The sequence below is a fragment of the Phoxinus phoxinus genome (assembly GCF_949152265.1).
Source record: "Phoxinus phoxinus genome assembly, chromosome: 21".
Lineage (NCBI taxonomy): Eukaryota > Metazoa > Chordata > Actinopteri > Cypriniformes > Leuciscidae > Phoxinus > Phoxinus phoxinus.
The window spans coordinates 9241081-9263273 of NC_136896.1; the positions used below are offsets into that span (position 1 = coordinate 9241081).

The 22193-nt window shown below is 39.3% G+C and overlaps 1 protein-coding gene across 15 annotated transcripts in view; it reads right to left on the minus strand.

Annotated features, from left to right (window-relative positions):
- rbfox3a (RNA binding fox-1 homolog 3a) overlaps window positions 1-22193 on the minus strand; it is a gene marked incomplete at its 3' end in the record, with an annotated part of 409029 nt that overhangs the window by 45685 nt on the left and 341151 nt on the right. For 9 of the 15 annotated variants that reach the window (XM_079595146.1, XM_079595141.1, XM_079595149.1 and 6 more), the window contains 2 exons: window positions 6349-6597; window positions 5420-5470 (listed from right to left, as the gene is read on the minus strand). In XM_079595146.1, coding sequence (XP_079451272.1) covers window positions 5420-5470; window positions 6349-6597 — 300 coding nt within the window. The remainder of the gene's footprint in view (window positions 1-5419; window positions 5471-6348; window positions 6598-22193) is intronic. The other 6 variants (XM_079595150.1, XM_079595140.1, XM_079595139.1 and 3 more) reach the window with 1 other exon arrangement.

The window sequence follows — 22193 nt, forward strand, 5'->3', positions numbered from 1 at the left end:
TAACTTGGTGAGACTGAACTTTTCTCCCTTATTAATGTACATTTATTTTGTATTTAAATGTAGTTCTATTAGCCAGTCAACTAGTCCCGGTGCTCCCTATGAATGATGTGCTCAAATATTGCCAAACATACACCCTACTACAAGTCACATGGTCAGTCAGTATTATTTGGGAACGATGAACGGAACAGGACTGGACTAGTTGTCTGTGTTTACCGAGTGTTGCATGGTCATGATAGTGTGACCATTCACATGGTCTTATTTGGGAATGATGAAGGTAAGTTTGAACTCTTGCTACAGGTTATACAGCATAACAACAGCAAAACCTCTGAACCATTAAATGTCGAGGGTCACCAACTTCTGCTTTTTCCATCTGACAACTTCCTCATCTTCTCTAATGCACAGACTCTCCCAATGGGCTCTCCAGGGTCTCCGTGAGAGGACACCGTGTTTACCAGCACATTGGCACTATCAATCATCGCAGCTATTTAGACAGTCAAGCCCTGTTAAGATAAAGCACACGGGTCGGCTCTGGATCCACACAGCCTGTCGTCCTGCCCCTTGTGTATGCAGCCTGAGGTCGGCGAGCAGCGGAGGCCCGTAGCCCCTGCCTGATGGTGGTAGATGGAAAGCCGAGCAGATGGATGGGCAAGCGGAGGTGCAATTACCCCCTGGTGCCCCCGCTCCCTGGGCTGCACCTCTTCCCGCTCCCTCATCCTCATCCATCACGCCGGTGCCATCGGTCATTCACATGCTCTGTCTGCAGTCGCTCTGGAGAGAGCCGAGCTATCTATCATGTCTAACAGGTGAGCGGTGCGAAGGCGCGGACTCGCCCATTACCGACCGGCGGAGCGTGGCCTCTGAGAGCCTCCGATTCCTCGCTCTGCCCAACCAAGTGCTGGAGAGAAGGATGAGGGCTTTGATTTGCTTACTTTATGGGAACAAGTATTGACTAGGTCTTCTCAGATGTAAGTCATCATGTAGCGAGTAACAGACAGTGATAAAAATGAAGAGAAATCGCGGGGCTACTTCGCATTCATCTCGCACGCTTTGCTTAAAAAGAGGACAATTGTTTTCACCATAACAAGTGCTTTGTAAAACACACAGTCCGGCTCGCTCACTCTCGACTATAATGATATAATCTCTCTGGCTTTATTCGGAGCACTTCTCCTGCTCTTGAGCATGGCAGCTTGGAGTGCTCTTCTCTGGAGGACTTGACACCAGGCCAGGAGAGGGAGAGGAGAGGTACGCGTTCGAGACGCTGCACTCCAGGTTTGGATCTAATTATCTCATCGTCACTGCTAAGCAGCCATCTACAGGGGGTTCGTCAGCGCAATTTGCCTTTTAATTTGTGTTAATTGCATGTTAATTATATTGCAGCTAGCATGGGCTGCATCTGTCTCTTTCAGAGACAAGGTTTCAGAGGGCTTTGCTCTCCCAAGTTCCACAGACGAGGTGAAAAGTAATTAAAAGTGTTCGGCGTTCGAGGCGGAGGCAAACTCACTGCTCACTCGGGTTCCCAGGTCGCTCTCTGGAGGACGTCGCGAGATGTTTAGGTGGAGGTTTTGATGTCTTTCTTGTACATACAGATAGACTATAACCCTCTCTCCAGCACTCCATTTACCAGGAAGACAATGTGGAGGAGCTAAGCAACCTGCATTCGGGTCTCAGAAGGTGGATCCTGCCAAAAAAGCTAATAGTAAATCCATATGGGAGGATTTTACGGTCAGCTAAGAAAAGCTCCCCAAATTAACCCCAAGTAGGTATATTAGCCCCTCTAAAGGTTTATGACAGCCAATTACTACAACTGAAGTCAGGAATGTTACACAACGTTCCATTTGCCAGGGTCTGGGATTAAGTATGCCAAATGATTTACTGAATGACAAATGTGCACAATTTAGCGCTCTAACATACTCTGTCCAGGACGTTTTTTTTGTAAACATGCGTCATTTCAAGTTTCAATTTATTGTTCCCACATGCAACCTGAAAACAAATGCTAAATGTGTGAACTAAAAAAGAGGGTTTCAAAGCAGTCGGCCGCAAGGTGATGCTAGAGAAAAATTAGACCATGTATTTCTAGGGCTTTCAAAATTAATGTTTGATTAAGATTTAAGATGTTTAAAGTAACGATTTTTTTACATTCATCAATTTCATTCTGCTTTCTAAAGGCAGGTAAGAAATGATTAAATTAATTGCTATTATTTTAATTCTATTGACAGCACTAGTTTAAAAAAGGAAGCAAATTCAACGTAATAAAATAAAAACATTTAAGTAATTAAAATAACATTTTAATATATAATATAATATAATATTTTTGCTTTAGTAAAATGACAGTGTAAAAGCCATTTGTCTTTAAAATGCCACACCTAATAATTTATACACAAAAAAATATATATAGCTGGACTTATAATAATATAATAATAACACATTTTATTTATAATATGCTTTTCTTGAACCCATTATATATATAGATCCCTCAAAAGGAGATCATCAATCTTCTCATTAGACTTCCCAAATGCTGGACTACAATCACTCCATGCAGCCGATGCGCTTCTTGTTTCCATTCCTGTTGTAGAGGAGCGACTTCCCTGCACTTCACGTTCCACAAGGAATGGAGCAGCCAAGCAGCACCAAGAAATAATTGCCTGAACATTATCATACACCACCACATTGGACCTAACATCCAAGCCCCCTTCTTTACCACAACGTCAGAGAAGGCTTGTGTTTGCACACATTCGTGTGTGCTTGTGTTAGTATGTGCAGTTGGGTGGGGAATGAGTCCTGCTAAATCGTTTCTATTGCCGCACTCATTCAGTGTTATCTGCAAATCACTTTCAAAGTGCTCAGCTCAGCACTTCCCCCTTCAGAATGCCCCTACAACCACATAATTGAAACTATCTGATTGGAAAGCTGCCAAGCAGGTAGATTACATCCGATTAGGGCCAAACCAGCGCTTCACTTAAAGGGATTAGCTTGAGCCGCTTTATATTTTTTTTGTTCTTCCACACTTCTGCTACCCCCCCTCCGATCTCATCATCCCTGCCTCCCACTGAGATGCGAATACAAACCGTCACCTGTCACCTAGAAAGAAGACACTGGCCTTTCAGTCTTGTGCAAAGCTCTAATTAATTAGACGAGGTATAATCTGACTCGCAACAAGTTTAGCAGGTAACAAATATGGAGGCTTAAAGAGCGCATAGACCTGCAGTACTATTATCAATGGCACAGTAAAAACTACTCAGGGAAGGCCGCCAAGAATAAGTGCAGGAAATAATGGCATTCCCTTAATAACATAACATCACGCTTCTTTGAGCAGTACGGCTGTGTTTAAGCAAGTTGCAAATCACAGTTTAGACAATCCCACCCAAGGCAATATGACAGTCGTAGTGGAAAACTGTTAGCACGCACCCTAAAGAGAGGTAAGTAGTCTTTTATCGCCGAGTTACCGAGCATCTAGAGTCTGTGCTGTTGTGATGATGTGATCTGATATGTGATCTGATGTGATTACCATCCACTCTCTGAGGTGTAGTGTTCCTTCTTTGCTAATGATTCTCCACAGGGAGAGAGAAAATAGGGAGAAAGGAAGAATTTCCCTGGTGGGTTTGGCCAGAATGACAGTTTAAGTACATCCTCCAATCGAGCTGAAGATTAGCCCATGCAGCCAGAGCTCAGGTGCCTTTACTGGGCCTGTCAGCATCGCTTCTCTGCGATCTGCTGAGCGTGGGATTATATCTCCTTCCTTTAAACCACACCACCTCAGAGCTTTACACATATCCCAATCAGAAAGAGAAAAAGATTACATTTTTCATCCGTTCTTCCCCCCCCTAAGGCCAGGAAGACCTTGTACTTCTTTTTGCATTGAAGAAAAGTTTTATGCCGTTTAATTTCTCTTTCCCACCCTTCTCTAATGCCCTTTCTTTTGCTGTAGTTTAGCAACAATGACAACAATAACTTAGATACTGTATTTATTTGTTTACCTAGACAAAGTTAGGGCACATTGGGCCAAATTGTCTAAAATTTTCTCAAATCGGATGCTCAAGTATTTTTACAAGAACCACAGTAAAGAATGATTCTCACCCTCTACCAGCCCTTTATATAAAATCTAAGTGCTAAAATAAAAAGATAAAAAAGATTCTCAGGGAATCATCTGTCCTTTTTTCCTGCATTTCCTCCAAGTGTAAGTGTATGTGTTAATCAAAGGCCTATAGGAACCAAGAAAGGGTAGAGCAAACAGAAAAAAGCACAACTTACCCACGGGACCGGGTCTAAGGACAGTCTCTCCTCTCAGAGTTTCTTTTATTTCATCATGTGCTTGTCATATGCTCAGATAGAGCACTCGTTAAGTGGTCCATTGAGACGTTTGTGATATTGTTAGCCATGGTAAATGGCTCCATGGGGTTTAAGATATGGAGCCATGTGATAGCCATGGCTTAAAGCTTAATAAAATGGAGAGAGAAAGCAGAAGAACTCTTTAAATGGAGAAGGATATTTTTTCTCTTAATGTCTCTTATTTTGTCCTGTCCTTTAATCTTTATAGTTCTTTTCATTCTGAACTATTTCATAGCCCCAATTTATCTTTAGCTGAATGCAGAAATGTTAAAAATTGGTTGTTAGAGTCTTGTAGAGTATTTGTGTAATAACGGTTTTCTATCAACATCTTATAAAAGATAAGATATGATTGCATTGTGATTTTGTTCCTTATATGACTCAATTCCGGAGAAGAAAAACTGCAGAAAAACAGAAAAACTGCAGACAATCATCTAATGGTATATTTCCAATTGAGGTAAATAAAGTCATTAGAAGACTTGCAAGTTGCAACAGTTTCCTTTAGAAGACATTTTGTATATCTTGATCTGATCAATTACACCAACAAGCATTAGAAAAAAAAGTTTAAGCCAACCAGGGTTAATATTGTAAACTAAAACTTAAACATATACAGCTCCTCTTACTTGTGGTGTTCCTCAAGGCTCTATTTTTGCTCCAATTGTATTCTCATTGTATATGCTTTCTTTGTTTTAAAAACATGGTATATCTTTTCATTATTATGCTGACGATACCCAGATCTATCTGCCCCTGGGATCTAATGAGAGGGGTTTGGATACTCTGTTGGCTTGTCTCACTGATGTAAAGGCCTGGATGTCCTTACATTTTCTTCACCTCAATGAAGGCAAAACTGAGATTATAGTTTTTGAATCCTCAGAATCTGTTAGCTCACCATGTTTAAACGTTGGTCATTTGTCTCCATTTGTTAAACCATTAGTGAAGAATTTGGGTCTGTTCTTTGATGGTGCTCTTATATGTGACAAACCTTCGAGTCCAAGCTAAGGTAAAATAATTTCTTGCTAAGGACTTTGAAAAGGTGATTCATGCTTTTATTTCAACAGGACTTGATTATTGTAATTCAATTTATATGGATATTTACCAAGCATCTCTGGCCCATCTGCAAATGGTACAGAATGCAGCTGCCAGGCTCCTATAGGTGGAAATGAGAGCACATTACTTGATTTTAAAGTGTTGTTACTGGACTTTAAATCCTTGAACAGAGTTACACCTGCATACATTTCTGACCTACAGTAGTATCTGTTCCCAATCCAGTAGGGTCTCTAAGATTATCCAACCAGAGATTGCTACCTGTAAATGTTCCTCCTACACTAAATGATTTTAAAGTAAAACTCAAAACATACACATTTTCTCTGGCTTTTAATCATACCTTATTTGTATATTTTCTGGTCTTGTTTGCGATTGTAATCTGTTATGTGGTATATGGTTTTAATAATTTTTTTGGTTATTTGATATATTGTACAGCACTTTGGTCAACAATCAATGTTTTTAATGGTGCTATATAAATATAAAGTTGACATTGACATTTGTGTTCATTGAAATAAAGCTGAAATAAAATAAAATAAAAATATTAGATTGGGAGGAGAACTAAATGAAAATTTTAAATGTTGCCTTGGCAAGTAACTGAAAAAAGTTGTGATAAGTTGAAGCACTAAAATGGCTAATTGGAAATAAATAAAAACTAAAACTGAACCAAAACTGAAAAAAATTAATAATAATAATTAAACCTATAATCAAGTATTAATAATAATAATAATAATAATAAAAATAGCACTTCACAAAAATACAAAAATGAATCCTAAATTTACAAATAATTATAAAATTAAAATGAAAACAAAATGTAAAAATAAATCTAATTCAAAATATTATTAAAAACTATAACAGTATATAAACAATACTGAAATAACACTGCAGCCAACTAGAGCATTTTATTTTCTTGTAAAAGGATTTTTTTTTTTACTAGAATTAAAAAAATTGTTTAATACAAAATATGCTGCTAATAGTACTCACTGGTATGCTGCTAGTCCCTGTAAGGGAAGGCGTGCTGCTGTCAGTGCCAGGTGGCTCGCTGTGTGTCTGTGTGGGTGTGTAGATAGTGAGGGCTGCAGCGTGCTCAGGGACCGGACTGGGCCCCGTGTAGTCCTGCCCAGGGTGGGTGTATTCGCCAGGCAACCCGTTCTGAGGTGGAGGGGGAGGATACTGCGCTGGGGCGTACGGCTGAGCCATGGCTTCTGGGGGAGCTGGGGCCTCCTGGTTACCCTGGAGAGAAAGAAAAAGAGAGATTCTATCAGTTTTACTCTTACGTATCTCATCCTAATCCAGTTTCTCTGGCTGTTGAAGGAACAATGCCTGCAATGAGACGTGACAAAAGCGATCATCGCCCTGTACGTCTGGGTTGTGATGATAACATGATAGGAGAGAATGAGACCTAATTCCATGATAATGGCAGAACAACTTCTAGGACAACTACTGTACCTGACAACCTGAATCATACATGATAAGCCTTAGATATTAAAATCCAAGAACTGATACGAATCCCTGTTCCTGCTGCCGAGGCAAATTTTCACCATTATTAGTGAGACACGCTAATATTCGCCTTTAAAATAATTATTCCTCGAAATATATAATTTACTTATCTTCATGTTGTTCCAAATCTGTTAAATGTTAAAAGAAGAAATTGTGAAGAATCTTCACAGAGCTACTTTACAGCAACAGTTCATAGTGGCTACATCTATCTAACTCCAAAAATTACCAGACGAAAAAAAAAAAGCACCATAAAAGTAGTCCAAATTAATTGTGCGTTGTGTTCAAAGATATCTAAAGCCATTCAATAGATTATGTGATGGTTTTAATAACAACAAAGGTTGTTATTTGCTGATAAGTCTCCAAAACCACTCTGACCGACTCACTGAATCAGCGAGTTGAACTTCAGAATCAGATTTGTGAATAACTAATTCTTTTGAGACCGTTCTTTTAAATAATTGGGACTGACTCTGTTCTCAAGTTCAGCTCACTCAATAATCCTCACTGAAGAGCATGCTTGTTTATCAGTGAATCACAACATTTCTCTGTTCCTCACACAAACAAAAGCTAAGTCACATGACTTCTTTTATGGTGTTTTTTGGAGCTTGACAGATGGTGATGAACTGTCACTGTAATGAGAAAATAAATACATTAACAGCATACAAATTTGCAACAACACGAGGGTGAGTAAATGATGAGAGAATTTTAATATTTGGTTGGACTGTTCCTTCAAGTGAAGCTGAGGCATGATTTTTCTTTGTCTTATCTGAGACGCGTGGGGTCCCGGCCGCTGAATGGCTTTGTCTGGGCCCTATCATATCAGCTCTCAGAGAACATTAGAAGACTGCTTGATCATTACAAGGCAACAAACTTACTTTATAGAGCAGCGCTCGATAGATTTGCAGCCCGAGCGACAGGGTTCTAAATTGCTCTCTTGGCAAGCAGCATGTGCGAGATCAATTAACTGATAAATTTTTGATTATAACCTTTGATTTAAATTACAGGTTTCTAATACAAGCTGCTGTTTCCCCTTTTCACGGCCTTTCTCGTATTTTCCCTCATATTCGCCTCCCTCTGTTTCACTCATTCAGTCTCACTTAAGCGCTTTCTCCCGCTCTCTGTCTCCGCGCTGGAATTAAATGAGTATCTACCCCCTCATTTAGGTCTCTGTGTGAAGAGGTGTCTTTCTTGCGCTCTGTGTATCAGCATGTAAATGAATGTGCTTTTTCTTTCTTCACATCCATTTCTCTCCATTGAAGAGGATGCAAATGAGATTCTTTACTCTGTTGCTTTCCCATTCGTTTTGAGTCACCGAAGAACACGATGTTTTCTAATCTTATCAGCGAACATTAGGATGTGCCGGCACGTCATTTTTCTCTCTTTCTCTGACAGGTGTCATCATTTGTGCTGGAGGAGACCGACTTTGTGACGGTTCTTGGTGTGTAAAGACCCAATGGAAAAACAGTTTTTTTGCCCTGTGTTGACGTATTTCCTGTTGAAACAGGAAGTTTGGACGGAAAATTACGAAGAGATAGTAACGCTTTTAGAAGTTAAAATAATATGCTATTAAAATAAAACAATATAACATAATTTAATAATATTATTTAATTAAAAAAAGATGTAAAATAAAGCTACTGCAACAGACTAAAAGTAAAAAAAAAAACTTTTTATTTCATTTGGGTCTGCAAACTAGTGTATATGCGCATGCAAGTGTGTTACATTGATACTACAGATGGTCAGATGGCTTATTTCAGGGAGTGTGTGCGTTGTGAGATGATGAGAAGCACTCATTTGGACAGAATGCAGGTGTGTTAGTGTGTTGACGTTCAATGGCTAATCTCTCTGGTAGTGCACTGTGTGTGCGTGTTTGTAATGACAGATGACCTGGCTAATCTCAATGGTAAAACACTGATGTGTTGTGTGTGTGTGTGATGACAGATGAGGGCTACTCTCTAGGGCAGAGTGCTGTTGTCAGCACAGGTGCAACTGGGTCATCAGTACAAAGTATATGTGTGTGTTTCTGTAAATGTGTGTTTGTGTACTGTACCTGTCTGAATCTTGCTATATAAAAGCTGCTCACCCCCAGGGACTCATATCAACGTATTAATCTTACACAAATTTAGAACCTTGGAGTTTGAACTCGTCCTGAGAGCTCATGGCAAAGAGAGGCAATAACAGCTCCTTTAACCAACTTTTGGGTAATGGGATCTCTGTTACACTCACTTACTCTGCCTGCTCCTTAATTAATCAAAATCTGATCATCTTAAAAAAACACACAAAAAACACCAGGCACCCCAACGACTTCTTGTTTGGAACCACATAATAAGTTGAGCAAACAAGAACAAACCTGAATCTGAATTCAGGAATTTGAATTGAGGTAGCAAACAAAATGCAGAATCATATTCAAATTTAATGAAGTAGAATTCAAATTAACTGAAATTCCAAGAAACACACTCCTACATGTCTAATTTCTAAAGATGTCTAAAGATAAAAGTAAAAAACAAAAAAACAAAAGTTAAAAATATAAACAGATCAAATAATTACTTAAATTTGAAAAATATGAATGCAATGCTTTTAGAAAAATACAATTAGCCTATTTAAATGTAGATAGATAAAGTATTAAAATAATACAAATAATATACTTTTTTATTAAAACGATATAGTTAAAATAAGATATTTTTTTTAGTAATATATATTTTAGTATAAAATATATATTAGTATATCAAATAATATATTAAATTATTCATATATTGAAAACGATTCAAATGAAAAATATATATAAATCTCGGGTGTTTGTGAGCTGTTGGCTCTCGATATCCCAATCCCATTCCCTCAACATTGCTGTCTTTCTCAATTGTCCTTTAATATGGGCTAAAAAGGCCATAAATAAAATTACAAAAAGAGAAAATCTCAGCAAAATTTTGCTTCCTCCGCCTTTTCAGCCGCTGTCCATTACAGAAGGCCAATGAAGAGCCGTAGGAAACACAGAGCCTTTCTTTCCCATTTCTGCTTGATTGTTATTAACCTTTTTTCACTGACTAAGCAGCATTAGGCAGGAGCAGCTTTGGCCAGGGAGGGTTGCAGTTTAATAGAAGTGGGGAGAAATGCATTAATGTAAATGTAGTGGAAACAATGAGAGGCCCGGCCATTGACATGTTGGCAAACAAATGAGGCTGTCCTCACAATTAGAGTCAATGCTCCATTATCCAAATGAAAAAAGCACTCTTCCGTGGCCGTACGCCGATGGACAGGCATGGAGGGGTGAGAAGAAGTGAGGAATAAGGAAACTGGGGAATTGTATTACTTCTCAGTTCTTTCTATCTGTTTGCACTTCCTTACAATTGTCTCGAAGTTCCAGGAGCTCAACCCGAGACGCTGACGCAACGTGCAGCCCCATTTTGATGAAACATGTACAGTTTGATACACAAACACACATGCCCGTACATGCAACTCCTGTTATGTGGGGCGCCGAACTAAGTTTTGACAAGTGAGGGTGTTCTATTGATTTGATGTGGAAGTCTGTCTCTCTCGGTACACGTGTTCGTCCATCTAGCTCGGCATCTTGTTCTTTTATCCCCCTCCTCAAGTTGCACCACCCAGGCAGAGTCTTACTCTTAGCCAGACAGAGGGAAAAGGAGCGAGGCAGCCATAGCCTGGGGTGGATATTGTAATTCACTAAAACATTAAGCAGTATTGATGCAGCCCCCCCATCTCAAAGCACCGATGGGGGTGTGGTCTGTCCAGCGGCATGAAAAACAGTAGATAAGCCTGACAGGGAGGGGTGGCCTCCGCTCCATCATGGGGTCTGGGCAGAAAGCAAGGTGGGGGGATTCAGCTGAGGTGCTCGCGCGCTCATAAAGTCTTCCGGAAATGGCTTTCGCTTGAAATCACCTTATTATTGCCGTGTGTGTTGACTCCGCGCTATGAAATATTCAGAGAGCTAAATGGACGAGTAAGCCACATTTTCCAAAGATAAGATGAAGGATAGAGAGCGGCTTCCTTCGCATCTGGTGGGCTATGAGGCGGATGAAACAGTCAGTAATCCAGCCTCACATTTTTCGACGCGTTCCTTTCCGGCTCTTGCACCTGCAAACAACACAATGTGCTTTGTTTTCTCCGTCTTACACCTGCGCTGAAGGTGTTTGGTCTCTAAACCCGCCTGACCTCTGTTTTCTTGTTGTTTCTATGTGCATTATGTTTCTTTTTTTATAGAAGGTTAAGCGAAAATGACCTAAGAGAGCTGACGCCCAATTAGCTCCCATTAGATCCGCCTGCGGTCACAGAGAGCTTGAGTGATGACCTGAGCTTGTGCCGTACTCCACCACAGACGCCGAGTGGATATGCTGTAAAACTGAACCTTTGGGACTGTCCGTCATCGCAGCGGTCAGAGAGTGACCACTACATGATGTGAGGTTACCGAGAGATGAGAGAGACAGATGAGAGAGAAAAGTTGTGCTGAAATGTCTGAAGTCAGTTGAAAGAGTTCCTCAGAACTCTGGTGCTTGAGTCAATTGAGAAGCCTTTTAAATTCGAATGGAATTCCTGCTAACAGGATGCGGAATTGTAATTCCAATTTAAAGAATGAAAGAAAATCACAGAGTAACAGCCAACTTGAATAGATTGATAAAGATTTGTTTGAAAAGTAAAAAAAAAAACTTTCATTTTGAAAGTTATAAGGCAAGATGAGATGGATATATTTTAATAATAAAGTCTTTAATTATCTTATAATGAATCATCACAAAATGATTTTTCCCTATTTCTGTTATTCCAATTCAAATTGTTCAAATTACAATATAAAGAGCAAATGCAGATTTTTGTCCAACTCTACTGTTACATTACATGACATCTACTGTACAGAGTTCAGCACCACGGACAGCTCCCACGCTGCACTGGCTGATGGGAAACACAGAAGCTCGCTGTAACATCATAGATCTGACCTCTCCGTGTCTCTTCACACATTTAATAACACTACAGAAGTCTGAATTACACAAATCCTGAGATTATTTAAAAAGGCCATCACTGTTATAAAAGTGTCAAACCACACAGGGAATACATACAGGCTTCATATAGAGGGTAGACAGAGAGTCTGAGCAGAGAACTATGCAGGGCCGTGGAGTGGAGAAAAATCACTTGCTATGTGGTTTTGTTTTTGATAAACTTAAATCAGAAATTGATATTTAATACAGCCCTCCACTGCGGCAGCTTTTATTTAATCAGTGCCCTTTCCACATCGTTCTGTAGAATGAGACCTCGATAGCTTATAAATGTGGAAGACAGAAATGAGAAGAGTGAGCGTTAGAGAGAACCGAAGGAGGAGAGAGAAAGATCTCCATCAATATGACTGAGACCATGCCACACTAAAAACATCCCTCGATCCTTGTCGTCAAATTGCTCCGGTAAATGATTTCTGCGATGAGCTAAATGGTATTATCCACCCCCAACCTCTATTCCCCCACCCTCCGCCAGCCTTAGAGCCCCAGCCGATGCTCGCTAAATGAATTTATTTCCTTCCCAATGGGGAGAGTGAGTGGGGCATCCTAGTCATTCAAGCCAAGATTTAACCCTCAGCCTCACTACCGGGACCACAAACAGCCACTCCACAGGTTGCAAGATGGATGGATACCAAGATTGCCAAGAACTCAAGACCTTTCATCAGTTTCAAAGGGAGGCCTTATGCAATTTTTGATTAACGCTGTTGGCAAACGCTTGCGAATGCTCGACACAAACACGGGAAGAAATAAAAATCCTCAGTGGAGCAGATCATGGATGCTCAGAGCTCCGCTTGAAGTTTGAGATGTTTTGCGAGTGGATTGGACAGGCGTGTAAGTGACTGTCACAAGACCAGCAAGTATAGAAGATGCTGCTACATCAAGAACTACAGAACAGAACAGGGTGTTTTCATATAAATCTATTGCTTCAAACACACACACAAACAAATAAATAATAATAACAAAGTACTAATGTGTGTGTATGGACACAGACAGCATAAACTCAATTTAAATGTGAGTAAAAAGAAACTAGAATAATAATTGAAAAGGCCTATACTTTAAGTAATTATAAAAATATAATTCAAAGAAGAGATATATGTTTTATTTTGTATATCTTAATATATATATAAAATGTTATAAATATAGTAAATGGATGCATTACTCCAATCTTCAGTGTCACATGATCCTGTGGAAATCATTCTAATATGCTGATTTGGTGCTCAAAAGTCTTCGGTTGTATATTACAGATGTTTGATGAATAGAAAGTATTTGAAATGGAAATATTTCATAACATATTAAATGCCTTTACTGTCAATGTTCAATTTTATGTGCACTAAAAGAAGTTGTTCAAAAATATAATATATATATTTTTTATAAACTATGTCCTTGTTACATGTTCTTACCATAGTAATAACAGTAAATTATGCATAATTACATGCAACTAACCCTCAACCAAATCCCAATCCTAACCCTAACCCCATAGTAAGTACATGTTGTTAATTCATATAACTCAGTACTTAAATGTATAATTACATTGTAACAATGTGTAACCATTTTGTTGTTGTGGTACTGATGCTTTGGCAATACTGTATGTAAAACAATCATCCCAATAAAGTACTTTGAAATTTAAATTGAAATTGAGTGAAGGGTGAATTTGGGCTGGTCGGGGCCAGCCGGTATCGATCGCCTCTCTTCCATCGCCGCAGGGCTCGTGCCACGCCTCTAGTCTGATTACTGCCAAGCACTCTGCTGGTGCAAATTGGATTGAAAAGCCCCTCCCAAGCGTACTTAGGAAATCATTTCCAAGGCTGGGCTGCTGCTTCTCGCACGTCGGCCAAGCACGGGTCCTTCCCGGTGCCCCCGAGTGCTATGGGCACAGACCTTGTGAGAGGTTGTGTTACCGCGCATGTGTTTCTTTGGGTAAGGCTAGGATCCCCCCTCTTATAAGCAGACATAATCTATTTCAATCTGTGAGTCATAGGGTCCATTTCTTCTCTCCCAGCTATTAGGCCAATGCATTCATTCTCTTTTTTACTACACAGTCACACACACCCACTAGCACTTTTACCAAGTGTGTGAACTCAAGCGTAAGAATGAGAGCTGCTGTGGTGTGCCTGTCTCACCCAGTTGTAACACGGTGACATAAAGCAGGTTTGAAGGGTGAAATTTAGCGCTGTGAGACAGCAGCACTCTTATAATGGTGAGCACAGCAGTGTAGGAATGCTATTGTTTTTTTCCAGATGATAAAATCCTCTGTGGGGACAGCAATGTGAGACGTGTGAGTGATTTCCCGTGCAAGCGGCAGACGGGATTTGGGATCAACGGAAGCACAAAGGTCTGGTGTGTTCTAGAGGACAGCAGGCACAGAGGAGAAGTTGCTGTTAAGTTTGGAGAGTGAGAACTGCTTACTTCTGTAACTACAACTGAGTCTGAGTCAACTAACGCTGGCCTAAGAATGTGTACCAGAGGAAAATGCTTTCGCTAAGAAGCTTCCGTAATTTTTTCTTTTATTAAAACAACAAATTTATTAGAAAAACAAAAAATGTGTAAGACTTTAAGACTTAAGTTTTTCTTAAACTTAAAGTGTATTTTACATATATCCTTGGCAAACAGTTTTTTTTATATGTTTTAAGCATTAATCTAACAAACCTTAATGATATTTATGGTTAAAACAACAACAATTAGCAAATGAGGTAAAAAAAAAAAAAACCTCTTTGCTTTAAGCAAGTTTATATTGTTTTAAGGATGTTTAGATACTTTCACTGGTAAACAAGACAAAAAATACTGAACAGAATAAAATTATCTTAATTTCAGTCATTTCTCCTAAAATTCATGAGAAAATGAGAAATAAAAATAGAACCACATGAAACAACTGTTAAGAGTTTAAAGTAATCTATCTATCTATCATCTATCTATCTATCTATCATCTATCATCTATCTATCTATCTATCTATCTATCTATCTATCTATCTATCTATCTATCTATCTATCTATCTATCTATCTATCTATCTATCTATCTATCTATCTATCTATCTATCTATCATCTATCTATCTATCTATCTATCTATCTATCTATCTATCTATCTATCTATCTATCTATCTATCTATCTATCTATCTATCTAATCCATCCATCTATATAGCTACACACACACTCACACAGTATAAGGAATGACACCATCCATGATGTTTAGTTATCAGGAACAAGACAAGGATTTTTTATTTTTTTGACCAAAGTGATTTCACTGTGAGGGGTGTTAGTGAACGCCACTAAATGACTTGTATTGACACCCAGAGAACCAACAACTCATGCATGCGCACAAAACCATACATGCAGATGCAAACATCCAACAGGGCCCTATAGATTTCTCTCTGTGAAGCCCTGTGGTGATATGCACAAGAGAACATCTTAGATATGCAGACATTCAACATTAAAGACAGCACTGCCTCTCTCTATCCCAGTAGGTGAACTGTATGGATGTAGCATTGCACCCGCAGGACCCGAGCACATGTCTCGATGCCCCCTAAAGCTCCCAGTCAAAGACTAATACAGGGAAGGGGGGCACTTCAAAAGCAGTAAACAACTATTTCTCATATATTCCTCCCTCGGAGCTAGTGCGGATCATAATATATAAATAAGCTGCTTTTATATTCTTTGAACTCCAATAAAAGCAAAAAAATCTGGGATACTAAATCAAAAGAAGTACATGACCGTTCTGTATTAACATCAGGTTTTCCTGTAGGTTTAAAAATATGATAACCACCCACCCTATTTTGTCCAGATTGTTCTAATGCACAAAATTAAGCTGGATAACACACACACACACACACACACACACACACACACACACACACACACACACACACACACACACACACACACACACACACACACACACACACACACACACACACACACACACACGCACACACACACGCACACACGCACACACACACAAACACACACACTGTGATTAGTGAGGACAGTGTAAACAGAAAGTGCATCCTCTTTTGCAATGGTTAATATTGATGGTTATCTACAGACTTCAGACGGAGGGAGACACTGGGGGGCGATTTTCCCAAAACACAGCAGACATTTAGTCAGTAAACAAAAATATTGGCGGTCTAGTAGGATCCATTTTAATTAGACAAATCACACCATTTTCACTGCTCTCTGCTTTCTTCCTTTCCCGATTGCTCGCTCAAAAAATTTTAAGCTTGCGCTAATCATAGACTCCGGGGGACGATCGCTCCCTGCGCCCACTGCAAGGAATGAGAAACAAACTCATTTAGAAGCCTCGCAAATTTGTTCTTCTCATCTCTAATAAAACCGAGAAAACAAAAGCTGCCTATTGCAAATCAATAATACACTTTCAGCAATCCATGTGTATCAGGAATCCAAACTTAGAGAGATAAAAATAGAAGAAAAAGTTTAGTCTTATGTTTAGTGATATCATCCTACTGTTAACCAGAGTGGTCAAGTTCACTTCTTTTTCAGGTAAGTCGGGTTAAAAAATCATGGGTTGTGGGTTGTAAATGCCAGCAATGATAGTTAGTAGACGCAAACAGACGTACATTTTCTAAAATAATGCCACCAACAGAGATGTACAGACATGGAGAGGAAACATGGGAGATGTTGGACTGTGCAGGGAAGAGAGGGACCTTAATTCATTAAAAAAATATATATACGGTAATATAAAAAACAGCTTTTCAGACAAAGAAAATATGTAGGGCGGCAGTTGATTTTGTCCATCAGGAATTGATTGGATGGTTGGGGTTTGCTATTTCTGTGATGTCATGTGACTGACAGGTGGTCCCGCCCTCACACCAGTAAACACGTCATCAGAGAAGAGAAGAGATGTTGTTTCAAGAGGGAGGGGAAGATATTTTGATTAAAGAATACGAGGGAATATGGATTAAAATGGATTAAAAATAATAATAATGATGTGCATGGATAGATTTATTTAAAAAATACAGCAATATTCCATTAAAACAATTAGAAAGTGTCAATTTTGATTTCATGGTGACTTTAATATCTGTAAAAATAAAAATAAAATACACACACACACACTTTGCCAAATCTTATAAGAACTGATTTTAAGCTAAACCTGAAAGTACAATTCAATTGAAAAGAAATTGTAAACATTTATGAATTGTTTTTGGGGTCTTCAAGAGAGGGGAAAAGATTCAATAATATCTGTGTCCACTTGATTTGGATTAGGTCAGAGGAAAAAAAGAGAAAGGATCATTTTGAAAGGAAACGTTTCTTTGAAAGGAAAATAAGAAGCCAATTTAAAATGTACTATCATTATTTTATATGAATATCATTTGGGACACTGAACATAAAACCAACAGTCGATTTCAACAGAACATGAAGGTTAAATTGGAACACAGACGTGAAGTGAAGAAGAGAAATGAGAGCGTGAGGCTCATCAGCATGTCCATATCTGTCATCTTGACATGGTTATAATTCCACCCATAATTCCACTCTGTCACATTTGCTTTGTCCCGTCAACATGGTTTCACGTTATACATGTAGCGACACATATTTTGAATGTAAACCAATGCAAACAACTGGCCAAAATCCATGTCCAGTTAGTCTAGACTCAGTTTTCTTCCTCCATCTGACCTACTATTATAGTCCCTACCTGAGCAGATTCATAATACCGCTCTAATTCGTTTTGTCCCTTGACAACAGTTTTTAATAACTTTTATTAATTAGGGCTGTCCTATGGCCTGTCAGCTGGAATATTATTTTATTCAGGGACCATTAGGCTGTCTGTTACCCCTGTGAAGTGTGTGTGTGTGTGTGTGTGTGTGTGTGAAAGAGAAGAAACTGCTTCAGTGAATGACATCAGCATACATCACTTCTGAAGTGACATTATTGCTCATTCAGACCCAGACAAAATCCGCTGCCCTTTTATGCATTTTCTGAGCCGATTTTAGGGGGAAATCTGTTAAATTCTGCTATAAAAAATGTCCCAATCATGCAAATAGGCTTATTTGCGCACATATCACAGTAGTATGGCTCATAATTAACGTAGCAAATCGCATTTCAGGTATTAACCCTTAATGAAATGACATCCTCCTGCTGAAAATCCAGCATGCCCCCGTTCTAATCGTAACTTGCTGCAAGGCTGTGTTTGCTCCTCTAGCTGATTTAAATTTCTTATAGCGCTCATCGCCACAGTGTTTGAGTAATTCTGTAATTGAACTGTAGAACAAGAGCCGAAAACATTGTCTGCACCGACGTGGGATTAAACACGATGCCGCAAGCTGTCTTCAGCTCACCTCAGTGATATCAGATGTCGTTCTGCCGTACAAGAAATCTCTTGCAATAAAGAAGACAGAGATTTGCAGGCATTATACTCCTGACGTGAAGTGGATCTGATGGTCTTAGAGCATGAGACTGTGTGCTACACCGCAGGGAATGAACTGTCCTAGAACTCGAAATTGGTATCAATGGCAGGGCATGGTGTAATAAGAACTTCTGGCTTTGAAACCGGCTTAAAGTTCACATCATTCTGCCCTTATTTGACTAAATTAGTCTAATGCCTTTAGGAGCATTATTGCAGAAAACAAAAAAAAACTTTTTGTCCAAATAGATTTTGAATGCAACTTCCAAAACAAACAATATTTTAATAAAACTTTTAATGGACATTGCTAATCCGTTGCTAATCACGCATTGCAATTTGTTTTTTCAAGTCTCTTATGCTCACCAAGGCTGCATTTATTGGATAAAAAAATACAGTAAGAACAGTAATATTGTGAAATGTTATTATTATATACTACTTTTAAAAATATATTGCGAAATATAATTTATCCTTGTGATGGCAAAGCTGAATTTTCAGCATCATTATTCTAGTCTTCAGTGTCACATGCTCAAGAAAAAAATCTGATTATTATCAATGTTGAACACAACTGTGCTTCTTAATAAATTTGTGAAAACTATGATACATTTTTTGCAGATTCTTGCAATAGAAAGTTTAAAAAAGAACAGCATTTATTTGAAATAGAAATCTTTGGTAACATTACACATGTATTTACTGTCACTTTTGATTGATTTAATGCATCCTTGCTGAATAAAAGTATTAAATTAGTAAGTAAGTATTAACCCCCAAACATTTGACTTAAACATCTAACACAAATAATGTATTATTATTTTTTCAAACACTTTGGTCATATATTGCCTAGGAAATAAAGCGAGCCAGGACGGTTAAAGATGCTAAAATAAATAAATTTAAAAAGTTGCGTGACCCTACTGAATACTCGCATTTAATGCATTAAATGTTATTTAAAAATGTCCTTTGCACATGAGTGTTGCTTTTCCAATACTCTTGTTGAGCATAAAGCACTTTCAAGCCTGATGTGTGAGTGTGTTTATGTTACTAGTTCTTGTCTTGGCTGCATTGTGCTAAAGGACATGCAGAGGAATCTAATTTAACAGCTGACTGAGTAGCGATCAGCCAATGTTCCCTGCCCCAACACACACACACACACACACACACACACACACACACACACACACACACACACACACACACACACACACACACACACACACACACACACACACACACACACACACACACACACACACACACACACACACACACACACACACACACACACACACACACACACACACACACACGATACCTGACCCTGAGAAAGAGAGCGATAGACCCCTACATCCAGACCTGAGACCACAGAGAGAGAAAAATAAGAGAGAAAACAAGAGAAACCAGAGAGAAGAAGCCAGAGAACGCGTGCTATATACAAAGATATTCTTGAAGCAGAGAGAGATGAAAAGCAGAAGAGGGAAGCTGAGAGATAGATAGGGAGAGATCAGCGTTTGGGAGTATTGGACGGATGAAACGGGAGCGAGAGAAGCAGAGCTGCTTGTAATTCCGGGCGAGCCTTCGCTGGGGCCGGTCGCAGATCCCACTAGACCTGCTACATGATATTCACTAACCCCAGTAACAATGGCAAACATATGTAAATCAGACACAGTGCCGGATCCAATCAGGGCTCATCACAAAGCCACTGACACACTCTTCACAGACAGCGAAGGCCACAGCACGCACCGCCTCACTCTCTCGGCTCCAAGTCACCGTCTCCCTGCTCGTCTCTGGTCCGCTTCTGTGCCACATCGTGTAGCTTTGTTTGCGCTCTTGATGTCTTACATTCTCTTTTTTTCGGCAACATTGTCACAGTCTCACAATTACATCTTTCCTTTCAGCCCTTCTTTTCTTTCCCTCCATTCACTCTCTCGCCATGTTACGCCATGAAAGAGAAAACAGACGTGAGCATCGCAGGACAGCTGAAGCTAATTAAATTGCTTATCGATTCTAATTATAGAGATTTCTACTGAAGGGACTGCGACCAGTCAAGGCACATTTTTCTGAACGTACATTAAAAATGTCTTTGTTATCCGTATTACGTTTTTTTTGCTCTCGTTTCAGAACGCGGAGGAAAGAGACACAAGCTATCAATACTAATGATCCATGAATCTCATCTCCTTAATGAAAGGGGTGACTAACTAAATCCACCGCTCGAAAACTTCCCCCAGCAAAACAATCGCACGGAAGTCGTGCAAACGAGAGCTGAATGGATGGACAGAGCGGTTTGATGAGCAACTGATGGATGGACAGATGAAGATCACATGCAGATGTCCGTTTGAAAGAGCAGAGCGACAGATAGTCTCGATTGCCCACTTGTCTCTGTGAACAGAGGGAACAGAGGAGCTGCAGATCAATACATTGATAGGGATCTGTCAAACAAGGCCACTGCACCGAACGGTGATAGTTAATAGTAATATGTATCTGATTAAAAGGCGTGCGTCCAGTTTATAGCCGGACAGGGAGCTGCTGATGAGGTGTAATTTGGAGGACGATCATCGATGCACTTACACTGCTTATTAACCGCATTAACTTCAGCGCTCCTGAAAACAACCAAAGGCAGCTAAACGCTTATCAGTATCGAGGAAATCCCTGCTGAAAACACCAGCTGAGACCAGCATGCATTTCCATTCTGGGCTAGGCTGGCTTATCTTGGTGTGCTGGTTGTGAACACACTGTTGAAATCATAAACAAAGGAGGAATCAAAAGATGCCGACAAACGTGCCTCTCTTTTGATATATCCATTATCTAAAAGCGTCTAAATCTGTTTATTTATAAAAACCAACAAGCCAAAGTAGAATATCATCGCTGTGGGACGGAAAGTTCATATCTCAATTTTTCGTCTTTTTGTTAACCCTTTATGTTTGTCTGTGGGTTTTGCAAACATTGCATTTAACCAATGAAAGTATTAAAAAGTGCTTGTGACTAAACCTTGCAAGTCCATTGGATCCTCAAACTGTGGGTAAAACCTCATAACTCCACGCAATTTGGACCGCCTGTGCTTGTTTGCAATACAAGTGTAAATAAAGAACTGATTCTTTGAATAAGTACATCATTTTCTTTACTCAAAAAACACTATATACATATATATAAAAAGACTAAGGTTTTATGTAGGCTACTTGAGTAGCGGAGAAGAGCATCTAAGTTTAGCCAATACGGTCTTAAATAGCCTTTGCATTACACTTTGTCTCTAATAACAAGGAAATGTGGTCAAATGACAGAATAACTGAGTGGCCACTACATAGCTACAGTAAACGTTATAACCTGTAAGTTGATGAAAAAATTAATAAGATATACTTACTATCTAATGACGGACAAAACACGCATGTCCAAAATTCTCTGATATTCATGGTCAAAACCCTTGTAACGCCATTTGAGCTTGATTTTGGTAAAATCATAATAATATAATGCCTCATGCAAGTGTCTGAACATATATGAAGCCACAATATCAACTTTGACAACGTGGTGTTTAATAAAACACCTCCCAGAGTTTATCAATTTCCTGAAAAGTAGCTTTTTTGGAGATATGAGGTTTCCGCCCGATATTATGCTCTGGTTGACTAAGGAGGTCTTGCTGGTTAAGAAGATAAAGATGCTGGTCCTCCATCTAAAACACAACATATGCTGATGACCAGCCATTTCTGTTTGCCGGGAAACTGTAGCATGAAAGCAAGCTGTACGAACCCCCTGCTGTTTTCTCTAAGATATTAGCATAGTGAGAGAATCAATTTATTTGTTACCTTAATGTCGGTAGAAACCCCTTTGGCAAGACTTTCCCCCAAGAACTCTGCAAGGTGTAAAGTTTTCAATTTCTTCTATATGTCTCCCTCATATTTGTCTCATCAGAGTTGTTTTCATTGTATCATGCATAGACCTATGTGAAGTTTTGTCTTCATTTTAACATCTGGTGGCCCCAGTAGAGTTTGCTCACGAGGGAGGCGGAG